The following is an 18,525-nucleotide window of genomic DNA, read 5'->3' as shown; positions in this document are numbered from 1 at the left end:
GCAGTTCCCGAAATGACCACATAGTGTCAGGAAATCTGTAACCCAGAAGTCTGCTTGTGCACATCTTTGGGGTTGTCTGATTTGATAACATCATAAGCGTTTTGAATAGCATTACTGGTCAGCGGTCACCAAACCGTGCTTTGTTGGGATAAAGTTGTTAAGCAAAGGGGGCTGTGGCCACCAGAGGGACACTAAAACTATAAACCTTTTAAATTTTAGGATTGGGGTGCCTCCTATGAGGAGATTTTTTGGGGCTGTAGCATCTTAAAAGATTGAAAACCCCTAGTCTGTGTGGGCTATTGGTTCATACTAAACAATAGACTCGCATTTATTTATTGTAATACAAAAAGATGCTCTCCAGGGTGAACTTGACCTTCAGCCGCCACAGTCCCGAAACTCATTCAGGTCTGGCTCCATTCAGTTATGCAATCACCACTGAATGAACCGATCAATTCCACCTGGACTTTAAGTTTCCACTCTTTATTTGGGCTCTCACAAACAGCTTTTAAGCAGTCCTGTTTTGAAGAACAACAGTCTACTGAATGCAACCAAACATCTTGGCATCATAATTTTTAATGGCGCTGTCTTTAGGTGATATATTAAACGCTTGTTTTCCATGACATATCTATATGTTATACCGCTGTTAGGCTTTCTCTCAGAGAGCAGTGGGGTGTGAAAGCCTCTCCGGATGCCTGACTGACTGTAAGCTCCGCTCACCTCGGCTCCCTCCCCGCGTGAAGAGGCTACCGAAGGGCATCTGTAGTAATAGGGTAATCTATTATAGGGCTCTCACTCGCTCTCTGGTTTCCCATTCCCGCTCCCCTGTCTCAGCACTTCGTCAGGACGAATGAGAGGAGGAGTTTAACTAAGCACATTACTGTGTGCCACTTGCACATCCCAGCACTTCCTCAATTAAACCCCCTCCAACATAATCTCCGTTATCCCATTTAGACACACACACGAGCATTCCTGAAAATGCTTGACTTGCTGGTATGTCTCACAATTTTTTTTTTTTGTATAGGCCTACTTGGAAAATTTGTATAGGTTTCTGAGATACTAAGAATTGTGAATTATTTTGATACATGTTAGAACTAAAACATTGCTCCAATTTTTGCAGCAACTAGCCTTAAAGAACCATCTGAACAAACAATTTCATATTAAACAATGTTGCGATTTCCCAGCATGCATTGCAGATGGATAAATGATTGGCGTCGGCATGAAATGGAAGTCCCTGTTGTATTCCTTTTCTTCCCTATATTCAGCGGCGCCATCAAAGCGAGACTGAGGGATTGATCCGCTGTGAATAAAACTTTCTGATTATTAGACCTACTTAGGCGGGCCTATAAGATTTTTTTATTTTTATTTTTTTTGTCTACTGCAACTTCTTGGAAAGATATTTCGCAGTGTTTCGTCAGCAGAAGAATCCAAAAACACATTAAATAACAGAGATGTAGCCTATGTCTGTCCCTCACAGGCTCGCTTTTATTCCCGAATCCCGACCGTTAAAATTCTAAGATGGCACTGATGTCAAAAGAGTGCCGTAGTTACGACGTCACTCTGCAGGCCAAAACGTGGAAGTGAGTTAGCATTTTAGCACTAGTGGTTCCCTTGCTCTAAGTCTATGTGATTTTTTGAATGGGTTTTTGCTTAATCGCCTGAAATAAGGTCTGTGGTGAAGAAAGCCTCTAAATATTTTCACGTTTTGATCTGACATAAAACACACCAGTTATGACCTGCTTGCTTTTTAAACTTTATTGTGTCTGCTTGTGTTTTTAAATTTTTTATAGGCTTCAAAATGTATAATTTTTGGATTAACTTGTAAAGATTATCTTGATAGACAAAACGTGTGAGGGTCTACTCTTTGTTAAACATAGATCTTATTTGTTGCGATTTTCCAAAAGTCTGTGGGGAAAATGCATAGCTTTTCGACCGAGGGAATGATAGCGTACGAGTTGTCCTACAAAGTGACGTCATCTCAGCTTCGCGAACAAGAAACAATGTAGGGCGGGACTTGATTTTGTCTATCGGGAACTGATTGGATCATTGGAGTTTTGTGAGGACCGCATGACCAGAGCCGTTGAAAAACGGCCTGCGCATGACAAACGCGCTATGGACGTCAGATGGAACATTCTTGCTTTGATTTGGCAGTAATTCAAGGGGGCGAACCATAAATATAACAGAGAGGGCGAAAGTTATTAGTCATTCCAATACCTCGACATTAAACTGGATGTTATTCAGGTAAGTTGCAAAACGTACCGTCTCTGCTTTAACTTTTTAAATGAGGCTAATTATTTGCAAACTTTTAACTTAGTTAGCTATAGGCTATAGGCCTAAAACACGTTTAAGTGCTGAATTTGCTCTAACATAGATGTTTGATTTGTTTGGCAAATGTCTCTTCAAAGTGTGCTCGCCTCAGCATGATGTTGAAAGAGAAAACATACAATTTGCGGCATATTTTGTGTTATTAAAACCTTTGAGTATAATTCATTTACTTTCTTTTTAAATTAATTTTCAAAATGAATTTAATTCATTTACAAAAAGCAGGCTACAACGTTTCTGGCAACACTGTTTCAAGATGAAATATTTGGCTATATAGACAGGATTTTGTATTGGTAGCCTTTAGACCTACTTTTCTATTTGTCCAATTCTGTGCTAAAATGATAAAAAAAAAGAAAAAAAAGAAAAACAGTCTTCTCCCTATAGCTAACAAAAGTTTTTCTAGTGACCACGCTTTTCAATCCTCTCAATGTCTCACTTTGAGAATATTTATGATTCTAGACCAGGAATGATGGAGAAGGAAAGTAGGACAAAGAGAGATCAAAAAGTAGACGATTAATCCAAATGTGATTTTCAGTTTCAGTTCAAGATCAGTTTCCCCTTCCCCCCTTTTTATTCAGTGGTCTTTTTCCCTTTATATTCCCAATCCTTCTTCTCATTCATCTGTATCTTAGGGAATCTCAGAGATTTGGGTGGAGAGAGAGAGAGAGAGAGCTGACTCCTGAGTCTCAAATCAATGTCTCTTTTCCCTCTTCTCTCACTCGCTGCGATTTGCCGACATCATTGGGTAAGCTCTCTCTCTCTCTCTCTCTCTCTCTCTCTCTCTCTCTCTCTCTCTCTCTCTCTCTTCCACATTTATTCTGTCCACTGCTTGCATCAAGTCAGCTCTTGCTTTCCTCTCCTCTCCTTCACTCCACCAGGATATTTCCTCCTCCTCTCTCCATATCCGAACATATTCCTGTTTTTCTGCCCTGCTTTTCCTTCATATCTCCTGGAATGTGGCACTCTTTGGCTTTCACTCTCTGTGGGATCTCCGCTTTGATTCAGGGTAGGTTCCTCACAATGTTCAAATGTACATCTGAGTGTGTATGAAACAATTATTCAGGAAAGAGATGTAGACTTGAACGCAGATGCACATTTAAGAGAAAGCAGCTTATGATCTTGTTTTGTTTTTGGTTCTAGCTTACTGTATGTGTGCTCTGTAAACCGGTTTGCTTTTTGGCTACCTCGTGCCTCCAGATGTTTCAAGGTTTTTTCGTTTTTTTTTTTTAACCACTGTTGCAGTCAATAGAGAGAGAGAAAGAGGGGGAATCAGATTCAACCAGAGGAAACAAGAAGGAGAATGAGACAAAATTGCTTTGGCATGAAGAATTAGAAGCTGCAATCATAAATTGCACCTTCTCTCCCCCTCCCGTCTTCTCTCTCTCTCTCTCTCTCATTCATTCCTCTAAATCCTTGAGTACATGAGACTGCATGTAGGTGACGGAGGCACAGTATGTATTTGTAGATTCAGTTCTCCAGCTGTTTTTATGGACATGTTGCTGCAGTGGAGTAGAAAGAGGGAGTGTGTGTATGTGTGTGTGTTGCCATGGAAAGCCTCTCTCTATTTTAGCTTTCATTCTTTCCCTCTCTATTCACATGTCTGTCATAAAGCAGAACTTTTATTTGGGTTGTCAATCTCACACCATGTCATTTGGATTCATTTCATGTACATTCTCTTAATATGTAATTCTCTTCATCATTTTTTTAAATGTCACATCACAGAATATTCATGGATCTTCATGTTTTCACAGTAGCTGAAGATGAAGTGTTTTGATTGAAATTACGTTTCTGGGTATCGGATTCTAAGCTGACTTAAAAAAAAAATCGACTGAAGCTTTAAACCTTCACTTTCACTATTCACTATTCATTTTAGTAATGTTGCTTCTATTTAAACGCACTGTAGACAAGGAAAAGAAATAAAAAGAAACTAAATTGTATGCAAAAGACAGAGTCTATGCATTTGAAAATTAATTTGACCACTATAAAAACGTTTTTCAAGAAGGATACTTTGTAAGTTTTATAATTGTTTCCCTAAGAAAAAGTTATGCAGTATCAACCTGATATTTCAATGCTATTTTATTCAATTATATTCATTTAAATGTTATTAAAAAAACAAACAGAGCATTTGCTTAATATATCTGCATATTTTAAAAACGTCCATTTTTAACAGATATTTATTTTATTCGTTCTGCTTCCTACAAACTACATATCAATGCACGTCATGTGATCAGTTTGTGCCTGTGAGTGAGTGATTATCTTTAGTTTATATTATATTATTATATTATCTATTGTTCAAAAGATGCAATTTGAAAGATATTCAATTTCAAAGGCAATAAATAGCTCCCCTTAAATGTTCCAGTGTTGATCTTTCTGGTTTTTGATTGCGAAAACCATGTAATATAATTCCCAAAGAAAAAGTAATGAGCAGAGTCCTTGACATGGTGAAGGAACATTTTAACTATTAAATCCTTGAATATAAATAATTTATTGTGTCTAATTACCCTCCTTGATTGAATGTCAAGTTATTGGTGAACACATGGCCCTTACTGAATTTACACATTTGATGTTTTAAGAGTAAGAGGTTCAAATGTGTGTGTAGGTGTATAGATGCAGATGTGTAGATGGGAGGCACATTATTGTTTAATTCTATCAATCATTGTGAGGTTATATGGCTGCTTACCTCCTGTAAACAATGCTTATGGCATCCCTCCACCTTTATTTCTATTAATTTCTAAACCCTAGTAATTATGCAGCCAAGGGTGTTTTCGGATTGTGTGGAGTCTCATTCCCTGTAGATGCTTTAGGGAAATCCCATCTGCTGAACAACACAGAATCGTCCTGAAGGATTATTCATGTCAGTGATGCTACAAGCACTATATTATGCTTTCATTGCTGCTAGTGGTCATAGTCAGTTGAGAATGCCAGTGGGAATCTGTTAATATTAAATCTGTTGTTATTGCTGGGGGCTGGCACTGCTTTTCAAGTGTGAATGAGAGTAATAAATTCAAGAGCGGGTCCTTTCTAGCTTTTAACCTTAAGATAAATGTAATCTCTTCCATTCAGTCATCTGTCTGTCTATCAATCTATCAATCTATCAATCTATCTATCTATCTATCTATCTATCTATCTATCTATCTATCTATCTATCTATCTATCTATCTATCTATCTATCTATCTATCTATCTATCTATCTATCTATCTATCTATCTATCTATCTATCTATCTATCTATCTGTCTGTTTTTCTATCTGTCTATCTATTTATCTATCTGTCTGTCTCTATCTATCTATCTATCTATCTATCTATCTATCTATCTATCTATCTATCTATCTATCTATCTATCTATCTATCTATCTATCTATCTATCTATCTATCTATCTATCTATCTATCTATCTATCTATCTATCTATCTATCTATATCTGTCTGTCTGTCTGTCTGTTTTTCTATCTGTCTATCTATTTATCTATCTGTCTGTCTATCTATCTATCTATCTATCTATCTATCTATCTATCTATCTATCTATCTATCTATCTATCTATCTATCTATCTATCTATCTATCTATCTATCTATCTGTCTGTCTGTCTGTCTGTCTGTCTGTCTGTCTGTCTGTCTGTCTGTCTGTTTTTCTATCTGTCTATCTATTTATCTATCTGTCTGTCTGTCTATTTATCTATCTGTCTGTATCTATCTATCTATCTATCTATCTATCTATCTATCTATCTATCTATCTATCTATCTATCTATCTATCTATCTATCTATCTATCTATCTATCTATCTATCTATCTGTCTGTCTGTCTGTCTGTCTGTCTGTCTGTCTGTCTGTCTGTCTGTCTGTCTGTCTGTCTGTCTGTCTGTCTGTTTTTCTATCTGTCTATCTATTTATCTATCTGTCTGTCTATCTATTTATCTATCTGTCTGTATCTATCTGTCTGTATCTATCTATCTATCTATCTATCTATCTATCTATCTATCTATCTATCTATCTATCTATCTATCTATCTATCTATCTATCTGTCTGTCTGTCTGTCTGTCTGTCTGTCTATCTATTTATCTATCCCTCTGTCTGTATATTTATCTATTTATCTATCTATCTATCTATCTATCTATCTATCTATCTATCTATCTATCTATCTATCTATCTATCTATCTATCTATCTATCTATCTATCTATCTATCTATCTATCTGTCTGTGTCTGTCTGTCTGTCTGTCTGTCTATTTATTTATCTGTCTGTCTATCTATTTATCTATCTGTCTGTCTGTCTATCTAAATATCTATCTATCCATCCATCCATCCATCCATCCATCCATCCATCCATCCATCCATCCATCCATCCATCCATCCATCCATCCATCTATCTATCTATCTGTCTATCTGTCTGTCTGTCTGTCTGTCTGTCTGTCTGTCTGTCTATTTATTTATCTATCTATCTGTCTATCTATTTATCTATCTGTTTGTCTATCTAAATCTATCCATCCATCCATCCATCCATCAAGATCTATCCATCTATCTATCCCTCTGTCTGTCTATATATCTATCTGTCTGTCTATTTATCTATCTGTCTGAATTTCAAATGGATAGATAAATAGATAGATAGATAGATAGATAGATAGATAGATACATCTGTCATCATCCTAACTGTCTCTCTGCATGTGTCTTGGCTCAGTGAACTGATGTCTTGATTTGGAGTGTCTGTTCTGGGTGGTAGAGAACATTCATGTGTTTCTGTCAGTGTCAGTGCAAGGTCCATACCAGCGGACCCTGTTGAAAAACCTCCTGAAGGATTATAACCCCATGGAGAGGCCTATTGCCAACGACTCTCAACCTCTCACTGTCTTTCTGTCTATGAGCTTGATACAGATCATGGATGTGGTAAGTCACACCTTTTCCTCTCATTTTTTTATTATTTTCTTCCTTGGTGTTATGGTCTATGGCTATCTGGTATGAAAGCCACAGTGTATTTTATCTAGTTCCTTAGTCTTGTAAAAATCCATATGCAATATACTTCTCAAATGCTATGCATGCTGCTTTCTGAACCGGTCTGAAATGACATTTTTTTTTATCTGGTTCTGGATGTTTCATAAAAATCTTGTTTCAAAAAAGCTCACAATTAATTTTAAACTTACTCTAAACATTTTTGCTCACACAGGATGAGAAAAATCAAGTCCTGACCTCCAATATCTGGCTTAACATGGTAAGCCACGTCTTAGTAAACTTTTGCATTTACATAACTAAATGACCCAGTGTTAAATAAATATATCTATCAATGACATCAGTTGTTCTAGGGTCAGTACAAGTTATGCTAAGTTAATTGTATTTGTGGCATGATGTTATTATGAACCAAACAATTCCCTTTTCTTTAAATAAGCAAAAATCTGGGTAACAGATAATCTGTTTAAGGCACTTACAGAGGAAGTGAATGCGACCAATAATCGCGTCACAAAACAAAAACAAATTCACTGACCTATAATGCTGTCTGAATCACAATCATTCACTGTTCGTTCATTGGCCCCGACTGAGCCTGGGTTCTCCCAAGGTTTTTTTTCCCCCATTCTGCCACCTGATGAAGTTTTGGTTTCTTGCCACTGTCGTCTTTTTCCACCTTTGTTCCCATTGGCTTGGCTTGATTAGTTGGGGTCATTAAATTGAACATTTCATTTAATATTCAACAATAATATTGATCTGCCAGCATTGACACTATTATACAAGAACTGAACTGAGCGGTTTACTCCAGAGCAGCTATATATAAATTAACTAAATTAATGACTTTTTTTAAAACAAAAATGAAACATAACTGAATTTTCCTACGTTGGACTTCTTCTGGAAACAAACTTTTTTGCATTATTGTCCTGTTATCTCTGTAAAGCTGCTTTGAGACAATCTGTATTGTAAAAAGCACTATATACATAATATATAATCCTTTTCTATTACAACTTTTTTGACATGACTACATTACTGTGAAAAAAACTGGAAAAATTATTTAAACCTCAGATAATACACAGATTTTATAAAAGTACTAAACATTTTACATTTCTGCTTTAAAGTCCTCCAAAAATGGGCCTCATTCACTTTCATTGTAACACTTTATTATTTTTTTTAAAGCCCATATGTCGAAATAATTTTTTTTTGTGAAAATCAACACTACACCTATATTAAATCTGTTCTTTTAAAGCATACTAATTTAGAACATGTACGTGTGTTGAAATGTTTTTTTTTCTCTCACCTATTCTGTAGCACTGGTATGATCATTACCTTCAGTGGAACCAATCTGAATACCCAGGTGTCAAAAACCTTCGCTTTACCACAGACCAAGTCTGGACGCCGGACATCCTACTGTATAATAGGTATATAAGCATTTATATTTATGAAACCAGACTGTTTTTTTAGTGTTATTGCATTGATGTAAGGTTTTGCTTTTCCTCTAGGGATCTTAAATTTACAGGATATATTTTCATCTTTGTCTTGTATAATACTTCTCATTTATAAGTCGGTTTGAGGAAAAAAGTGTTTTTTTTTTTAATAAATGAAAACAAGTATATGGTACATACCTCAACGAGATATGAAGTAATAGATCTGAAACCCAGTATTTACAGTGATCATCCAGGCAGACACTTCAGAATAAGAATAAAAAATCCTTCTGTGAAATGATATACATTGAACTGCAACATCATAAATGGCAACCCGGTGCTTGGGTAAAGAATCCTTGGGGATTCAGAATCAGCAGATGTAGGTTTGTGCGCATGTGATTGAGAATTGCGGTATTGGAGCCATAATTCAATCTGTGAGGCTAAACAGAAGAGCAACTACAGATCAATGAACTGAAAATTTGGTCCTTGGGCAAAAGCAGATCGTTTAGTCAAAGAGCTGGTGTCCAAACAGCCTATTATCATCCTTCGCTGTAGACTTTCTGTTTTTTTTTTAACTCCGAGCTGATTCACATGGGAGCTTGCTGCTTAGTTGTACATTAAATCCAATCATCGCCTCAAGCTAATTTTTGAAAGGCACATTAGTCATTCATACCTAGTTATAACCTTACGAACCGCAGGAATCTTTTCAGTTAATCAAAGCCCTAAATCTGATGACTACCTACATTTGCATCAAGATTTTGTCCTTACTGTGTCTGACTGTTAATTGTGTCTTTGTCTTAATTGATGTCCTCATTCTCTCCCAATAATTTCCTCTCCGTCCTTTCCATATCAATGTAACATAAAAATGCAAAATAGTAAATGTCTAAAATATTTCTCTTCTCTTCATTTTCAGTGCAGATGACAAGTTTGACTCCACCTTCAAGTCGAATATTGTAGTGAACTCCAGCGGCTACTGCAACTGGTTGCCTCCAGGTCAGTGTGAACGCTTATGCTTAAGGTTTATGTCGCATTTAATGCTAAAAGCAATAGTAAGCTGCGGTTCATAACACAAAAACACCGGTGGCATTCAAAGTAAAGCGTTAGGCTATAAAATGATTTTTCCATGGAAATGAACATAGAAAGGAAGTGGGAAAAGGTCATGTTGTTTATGGGAAGTTAAAGCACACATGAATATTGTCGGTAGAAGTGCAGTTATGCAGAGACGAAAAGACGTATGGAAATCAAAGAAACCTCTTTCATGTTCCATTGTAAATGATGGTTCATGGGTCATAAATTTATAGATTTGCACATCAGAAACAGGGACGTTTATGGTGCAAAAGGAAATAGGGAGTTCATGAATTATGTTACAGCTACTTTATTTCCTCTGAGGGCAGTTTTTTATGCATCACAAATGCATATTACGTTTATTTTTGGAAAACCGAATGAGAACGGAAAATCTCCCTTTGATGAAAATATATGCATTGTGTGTATAAACACAGGCTGAAGCAATGACATGGTTTCTACTGCTCGTGTCTGTGAAGAAAAACGTCTCCTTTTCTCTCTCTTGCACGCACATGCAGAATCATACACAACAACTCGCTCAGCAATGAAGCTGGAGTCTTTAAATAACCCTCAGACTCGCTGCAGATGTAAACAAACACATTCGCTCTCTCAAGCAAAATTGTGCCCCAATGGCTCGTATTTGCTGCTCATGCTGATTTCATCGCAATTTAGCGCTGCCTTTCTCTTCCGTGCATTAAAGCAATCCAGTCCCTCAGTAGCAAACAGAAATCAAATGCCTTTTTGAAGTCAAATCAAGCAGAGGAAATGAGTAGGGAGGAAAAGACAGACATAAATAGAGAGAGAGAGAGAAAGTCTCGCATGTTGTTTTCAGAAATATGTTTATTCTCTGTTGGTTTGGGGGTGTGAACAGATTTTGGTAATCCAGTGATCTCGGCCGATGCCAAAGAACACACACGGAGACGGAGTCTGATGCGAAATAAAGCTTTGTTTATTTGCTGCAACTGTTTGTCCAGGTTGACTGTGTCGGTCGGTGATGTTATACACATGGATGCTGACAATGAAAGGTGTTACAGCATTACAGTATAGTGAACTCATTGCCATGTTTTAGAAAACAGTGACATAGCATGTTATATCCTGCTGAAAGTAGCCACGAGAAGGTGGATACACTGTGGTGTGGTCATAAAGGGATGGACAAGGTCTGCAATAATACTCAGGCAGGCTGCGCCGTTTAAATGATGCTCAATTGGTACTAAGGTGACCATTACACCACCAGCAGCCTAAAGCGTTGATAAAAGGCTGGATGGATCCATGCTTTCATGTTGTTTATGCCAAATTGTGACCCTACTGAATGTACAGAAGAAATCAAAACTCATCAGACCAGGCAAGGTTTTTCCAATCTTTTATTAATTCTGGTGAGCCCTAGTGAATTGTAGCCTCAGTTACTTGTTCTTAGCTGACAGGAGTGGCGCCTGGTTTGTCTTCTGCTTCTGTTGCCCGTCTGCTTAACCCCTTAGCTGTCACCCCTCTCTTTTTGAGAATGGGGGTTAAAATGCACTATTCAAACTTAAATGGTTGTAATTTAAGAATGGTCTTGTTTTAAAAAAAAAAAACACTCAGCAGAATATTGCTGAAGTGAAAACACTTCAAATGAAAGTATGAAAAAGTTATGGAAGTTTAAATTGACAGTAAATCAAATATACTGTACTATATATTTTTTATTTTATATAAAATATATATTTTACAAAATATTTTTTACGCTAAAATTTCTATAAAATCAAACCCATAAATTATATCAAGTTATGTTCCAAATTTGAAGTTGATGTCTCAAAAATTGAAGTTCCCATGAGATTTTGTTTAGGCGTAGTACCAAAAATAGCCACCGGGTGCCATTGAATTCCATTGAATTTAGTTGTATACATTCTGCCTTAACAAATTAATACATTTCTGTCCAAATATCAATTTTGTCACAAAATGTGGAACCTTGAGACTCAGACCTTTCTGACAATATCTGTTTTGACAAGATTAGAAAAGGTTTTGATCATAAATTATGAAATACGCCCAAAAGGGGTGGAGTTCAATTATAACGTTCAATTATAAAACAGTTTTCACACAATGAATTCTGAGTTTATAAGCTTTCAAATGATACCTAATTTACGATAACTACTAAAATATGTGATATAATAAAAAAGCGATAAAAAAATATTAACGCTAGTAACTAACAAGGTACTCTTGGGCCATATTCATAAAACATCTTTAGGCTAAAAGTAGCTCCTAACTTGCTGATTTAGGAGAAACTCTTAATAATGGGTTTTTTCAGGAGTGCTAAATTTTAGCTCTAAGAGTATTTCACAAAAGCATTTTAGTGCTAAAACTAGCTCCTAAATCTGTTAAATGTTAGGAGTAGTCAAGAGAACTCCTAAGTCACTAAGACAAAATCACAAACAATCCTAATGGTTGTTGCTGGCAATCCGCCTCAGCAATCCTCTCAGACAATAGCGATAGAGCCTTTTCTTCATTAATGCAATACATATTTTGATTTCTAGATTTACATCTATGATAAAACGCCAAAAATAAATTTAATGAATAAATAAATAATGTCCGAGTACCCGAGGCAGTTATCCCAAGTTCACACTTATAAAGGATTGAATAGAGTAAAGAAATATAATAAGCTTATTTGGCGTGATGTCCAAGGGGATCGAAGGCTCAGTTCTCCCCGTTTCCCCAGCCGAGAGTTGGTGGAGGGATGCAGAAACCTGTCGAGGTAACTAGGTGAGTCGGCTCTCGGCTGTGTATATATATATATATATATATATATATATATATACATCCTCTCCAGCTGATTAGATAGACCGTTTGAACGAGCTCCTCCCGAACTTTGATTATAAAACATAAATTGTCGCTTGAATTCTGCAATTGATGCAGACATGTAAAAGGCTGACAATTAGCTGAACATATAGGCCTATTAGTTTAATTATTGGCACCTAGTTTACATTTTAAACCCTTTATTTGAATATGGCAACATTTTTTATTTTAAAATCTTAATTGGAATATGGCGACATGATACCTCGTTCTACAATATTTATATCACTGACAGAGACTCCTCCCCCATCAGCCAATGACCGTGGTCATAGTTGGTAAGCGTGTTGACATCATCGACAAGTTGGTCTCAGCAGCTTTGCTCTCAACTCTTAACTTAGTTAAAACTCTTAACTAAGAACTTTTACTGCCATTTAGGATGGCATGTAAGATAGAATGTTTTGTGAATACGGCCCTTGATTAACAAACTAGTAGGTAATAGCGCTCAGTTAAATGTGGCAGTTCACTATTAGCTAATCAGTAACTACTATTTTTTCACACATGCCTGAGGACTACTAAGAGCTACTATATCCAGGTTCATAATTAATGTGAATAATGCACATTTAATTCTAAAGTGAAGATCATGGTAACCCACTAGTAATGACTCAAGGATTACAAAATCATTCGGAAGCAATTATTTGGATCAGTATTCTGAAGTGAAAAGCATTATAACTCCATAGTGATGACTGAAGTCATTAAGGTTTTGGATAATAATTGCTACCGAAGGATTTGGTAACACTTGAGTCAATTTTAGTGTGTTACCATTATCTTCATTTTATAATACTGATCCAGATAATTAGTAGTTTCTTTAGAATGATTTGGTAACACTGCACCATCATATATATGTGATTTAATTACGCCATATATGCTCTCTCGATCTCTCCGCTCCTCCAACTATTTTCTACCCAAACAGCCTTCTTGCAGACTGAAAATGATGGGTGAAAGAGCTTTCTCTGTGGCAGCTCCCAGGTTGTGGAATGCACTTCCTTTAAAGGGTTAGTTCACCCAAAAATGAAAATTAAGTCATTAATTACTCACCCCCATGCTGTACCAACCCCGTAAGACCTTCGTTCGTCTTCGGAACACAAATGAAGATATTTTTGATTAAATTTGAGAGCTGTATAACTACCACATTGGCTGCCTAAGGGACTGCCTCTTGACGGCCCAGAAAGTCAATGAAGAAAATGTTTAAATATCCCAAGTGACTACCGTGGCTCAACTATATGTTTATCAAGCGACGCGAATACTTTTTGTGCGAAAAAACAAACAAAAATAACGAGTTTATTCGACTATTTCTTTTCTTCCTTGTAGGCCAGAAACGAGACTTCCTTAGATTTCCACGACGCATGCGCGAGAATTGCGATCTGAAGTAGTGTAAGCTGGTGTAAGCAGATTGCAATTCTCGCGCATGCGTCGTGGAAATCTAAGGAAGTCTCGTTTCTGGCCTACAAGGAAGAAAAGAAATAGTCGAATAAACTCGTTATTTTTGTTTGTTTTTTCGCACAAAAAGTATTCGCGTCGCTTGATAAACATATAGTTGAGCCACGGTAGTCACTTGGGATATTTAAACATTTTCTTTATTGACTTTCTGGGCCGTCAAGAGGCAGTCCTTTAGGAGCCAATGTGGTAGTTATACAGCTCTCAAATTTAATCAAAAATATCTTCATTTGTGTTCCGAAGACGAACGAAGGTCTTACGGGGTTGGTACAGCATGGGGGTGAGTAATTAATGACTTAATTTTCATTTTTGGGTGAACTAACCCTTTAACTGTTAGGAATCCTACAACATTAATGAGTTTTAAACAGTTAAAAACCCATCTTTTTTAAGAAGATGTTTGTGTCTTAATTGGTGACACTGTATGCATATTGTATTATATTGTATGTGTATTTACTTTTGTACTGTACTTGTAGCGCTTTGTGTAAGAAAAGGACCATATAAATAAAATGCATTATTATTATTATTCTACCAATGGTACTAATTGGTAATACGTACTGTACTAGTGGGTTATCATGACCATAACATTACAATTAAGTATGCATTATTCACATTAATTATGAAACCTGTAGTGTATATAGTAGTCCTCTAGGACAGTGGTTCTCAAAGTGGGGTCCGCGGACCCCTGGTGGTCCGCGAGCTAAAGCCAGGGGGTCCGCGAAACAATTTACAACCTAACGTTTTTTTCCATGCTATGAGTCATGTTTTCTTTATCATCTGAAAACATGCTGTTTATTCCTAAGTAACTTATATAAAGCATTTAACATAAAACAATACAAAGTAGACACTTAAAGTTTTCTACAGATAGATAATCTATGTCTTTGCGTCAAGTAGACTATTCGCTGCTGTTGATTTTGCGGGACGTGCGCCAGAAAGGAGACAGAGAGACGGCATGAACGCGCATCCGGTTCTTTTCTGTATTTTTAAAAGGCATGACATTTTGTAGTCATTTATAATGTAGCCTATACACAAATAAAAAAATGGACACTTTACCGTTTCGGATGATGCACTCTTGTCTTATCTATGACCATAAATAAGAGTATTCCTGTTTCCACTGCTGAGGAAAAATTCCCATGTAATTGCGCGCCGGCGTCTCGCGTGCGCGCACAATAGTCAGCACTGCTACTGTAGATTTGACATTAGAAGTCTGATCATTATCAAAATAAAAGTGCATAGTGACAGGGCCGTACCCACAACTGAGGTTGCAAGGATGCACATCGCGATGATACTGACCTTCTCGTCTGAGCTGCTTCAGCAGACTAACAACGATAGCTCGTCAATGTCAAAATGTTTAAATCGGACTGTCGGAGTGAACTCAAAGTTCCCCGCACGACGTTTCAGTCAACGGTCATAAAGTGCGAGATAAGATGTAGGCCTTAATTAACAAACAGCTGTTTTAGATAAAAGTTTTAAAAAACGACCGAAACAATCAGTTTGCAAAGTATTAATCAAGCTCAACTTTAACAAAGGAAAAAGCAGGTCAATAGAAACATACTGTGCCCATGAGATTAACATTATGGATTCATATATTTAACATATACTGTATGTTTTTTTTAGCTAATTACAGTAGCTCAAATTAACAACGCACGCACCTATTAAACATAATATGCCATTATCATTGTATTTATAGGCTTATGGGCTTTATTTGTGTGCAGAATAGGCCTAATTATTGAAACATTTCTCTTTTAAGGCCATTTCTTATTGGAATATGTGATTGTGTTTCGTGACATCTTGACAAAAAAAAAAAAAAAAAAAAAGTATGCCAAAAGTATGTCTACTAAATCTATAGTTATCCAATTGTGGGGCCTTAAAACACCTTAAAATGCACATGTGTAGATCAAGAACATCAAAAATTCCTAAGTGAGGGATCCTAAGTGATTCCTAGCAAGATCACTTTCGTTACCTCAGTAGGCTATTTAGAAATTCCTGCATAGTACCCTGGGTGGAGACCATTCATTTTGTGCAAAAATATTTCATTTGCCGCTCACACATTAACTTTGTGCTCAATAACTGTTATAAATATGAGGGGGGTCCTTGGAATTTTTTTTCCCCTGAAAGGGGTCCCTGGCACCAAAATGTTTGAGAACCCCTGCTCTAGGAGGTATGAACAAATAGAAGTTATTAATCAGCTAATAGTGAAGGACCACCATGGACCTAGCACTATTATTTATGAATTCATTAATCAGAGTTTCTTGTTAGTTTGCATAATTACTAGAGTGTTCATATTATGTTACTCATTTGTTCCTGTAAAGTTATTCCTTAATGATGGATATTAAGTGTTACCCTGTGGCTTAGTGGCTTTTGAATGTGAACATTGATGTTTGGTGCTCGTGATTCAAATGACAGTAAAAAAAAATATATATGTATTTTATTTTTGCTTAATTGTCATGCAGATAATGAAATGTGAATGTTCTTGAAAGGTTTCATGATTACTCTGATGTTGACTGATATGAACACAGTTGCTATAAGTGTGCAGTGGATTCGAGACTCATTTAGAATGATCTGCAATGAGTGTTGACAGAAAAAAGTTATTTTCTGGGTAAATCTCTAGTCTAATATTGACTCATTTTGCTGGAATTCCTGTTGATACTGACAAGATATGCCCTGCAGGGCTGGTGACTCATATATTTCTGACAGATTTAAAGCGAACTACCGTGCCTGCATGTGTGTATTACACAGAGTTGAGGTGTGTTTTTGGTGGATTTTGTTTATTTTTGCCATACAAAGAAGGGTTTGATCATGTTTTGATCACGCATAACACAGACACACATATATTCACAAATTAATTTTTTTTGATATGAATTACCTCGTGACAAAAAAGGTGGTGGAGAGTGACCAGTGAAATTCATTAATATTACATATCAAATATTACATATTAGCCCAGCTCATAACAGGTTTTTAGCATGCACCGACTGCTTCACTCAACTTCCCTGCGTCATCTCATTCAATATTTTTCAGTCTTTACTGCTTGCCCCATGCCTCTCATCTGAAGAATCCATTTAGCGGGAGTGGGTTTGCTAGCTCGCTAGCCGTTGTTATTGATTAGCTTTTATGATTAGTCACCTGGTTCCCTGGAGTAGAAGCCGTCGACATGGAAAATGTCCATCAAAAATCCAGCGGAGATCTAAGGTGCTCAGACTGAGCTGTGTTTAAGTCCTGTATCGATTTAGATTTAGACTGATTTGAAAAAACGACCATTGTGCTCTTGAGTGTACTGTAAACTGCCCTGGATAAGATTTCTCTAAATGTCAGAGTACCAGAGGGTCCAGTTTGCAAATTCAAAAGCGCTCTAAGTCTAAGTGCTGAGTAATTCTAAGTGGAATGATATTTGTGGACGTGAAACCTTTGGAAATGCAAGACTGGCTAATTTTTATAAGTGAGTCGCACACTGGCCACCTCCACTTAGATTCACTGTCAACGGGTAGGCTTTTTTTTTCAGAAGAAGAAGAAATAATCTTGCAGATGTATTAGGATCCTAGCCACATAAAAGACCCAGTTCCATAAGTAGGCCTAAATGTAATTAGTGATGCTTTATAATGCAAATTGCTCATACTTGTGGCTCTTTTCCACTGCATGGTACAGTACGGTTCGGTTCGGAACGGCTCACTTGTGGTGCTTTTCCACTGCATGGTACGGTACAGTACGGTTCGCTTCAGGTCGCTTTAAACGGTACCTGGTCTGTTGAGGTTCCAAGCGTACCGTACCGGTACTAAAATGTGACGTGAAACACTGCAGATCACTGATTGGTCAGACAGAATCGTCACTACCAGCGTCACTACTAGCGTCATTGGATTTGCGACACGAGACACTTTTTTAGCAGTATTTTGTTTAGCTGCCATCAGCCTCATTTTAAACACATTTTTCCGTCTAGCAGTTAAAAACAACCACATACCGAGAATCAGGAACACCATCCCCTCGATAGTCTCCATTGTTCCTGTGTTGTGGGTTTGAAAATGTGGCGCTTTTAAGATGATGTCATGGCAGTAGAGGCGCGCGCAAATAACGATTTGAGGCACACTTTGAAGGGGTACTACTGCAGTGGAAAAGCAACCGAGCTAAGCGAACCGTACCGAGTCGAGTCGTACCACGCAGTGGAAACGCGAAACGAGCCGAACTGTTCCGCGCCGAGTCGAACCGTACTGAGCCGAACCGTACCGTACTATGCAGTGGAAAAGCGCCATTAGTGTTAGGGATTTAGGGAAATGCTAGATATTAAACTTTGGCATATAAATCGAGACTTTATGCTGTTTGTTGAAAAGAGTTGTGCTTTTACTTTTCAAAGCAATGTTTTTTAACCAAAAAAGAAGAAAAAAAGGAAAGATGAAAGCCATAGCCAGGGATGAGAGTATCATTGCAAATGGGTATAGCTGACATGAAATACCAATTTTGTTGATCTTTCCCACATATCTAGAAGAAGCTATTTGCTCTCGTCCTTTCTTTGGTAAGAAGTGATGAAGTTTGTGGTTTACAATTGTAGTATTATCA

The 18,525-nt window shown here is 37.0% G+C and overlaps 1 protein-coding gene across 3 annotated transcripts in view; it reads left to right on the top strand.

The window, feature by feature from the left end:
* The first annotated feature begins 1,142 nt into the window (after positions 1–1,142).
* Positions 1,143–18,525, top strand: part of chrna11 (cholinergic receptor, nicotinic, alpha 11) — a 34,474-nt gene continuing 17,091 nt past the window's right edge. The window contains exons 1-6 of one of the 3 annotated variants that reach the window (XM_089122708.1): positions 1,143–2,238; positions 2,952–3,064; positions 7,053–7,192; positions 7,470–7,514; positions 8,555–8,664; positions 9,581–9,660. In XM_089122708.1, the coding sequence (XP_088978834.1) occupies positions 2,228–2,238; positions 2,952–3,064; positions 7,053–7,192; positions 7,470–7,514; positions 8,555–8,664; positions 9,581–9,660 (499 nt within the window). In that variant the 5' untranslated portion in view covers positions 1,143–2,227. Of the gene's footprint in view, positions 2,239–2,951; positions 3,065–3,197; positions 3,326–7,052; positions 7,193–7,469; positions 7,515–8,554; positions 8,665–9,580; positions 9,661–18,525 lie in introns of those variants that run through there. The other 2 variants (XM_039678815.2, XM_089122709.1) reach the window with 2 other exon arrangements.

The sequence above is a fragment of the Pimephales promelas genome, chromosome 18, assembly GCF_988280905.1.
Source record: "Pimephales promelas chromosome 18, fPimPro1.hap1.1, whole genome shotgun sequence".
NCBI classification, from domain to species: Eukaryota; Metazoa; Chordata; class Actinopteri; order Cypriniformes; family Leuciscidae; genus Pimephales; species Pimephales promelas.
This window is presented reverse-complemented; position numbering and strand designations above follow the sequence as displayed.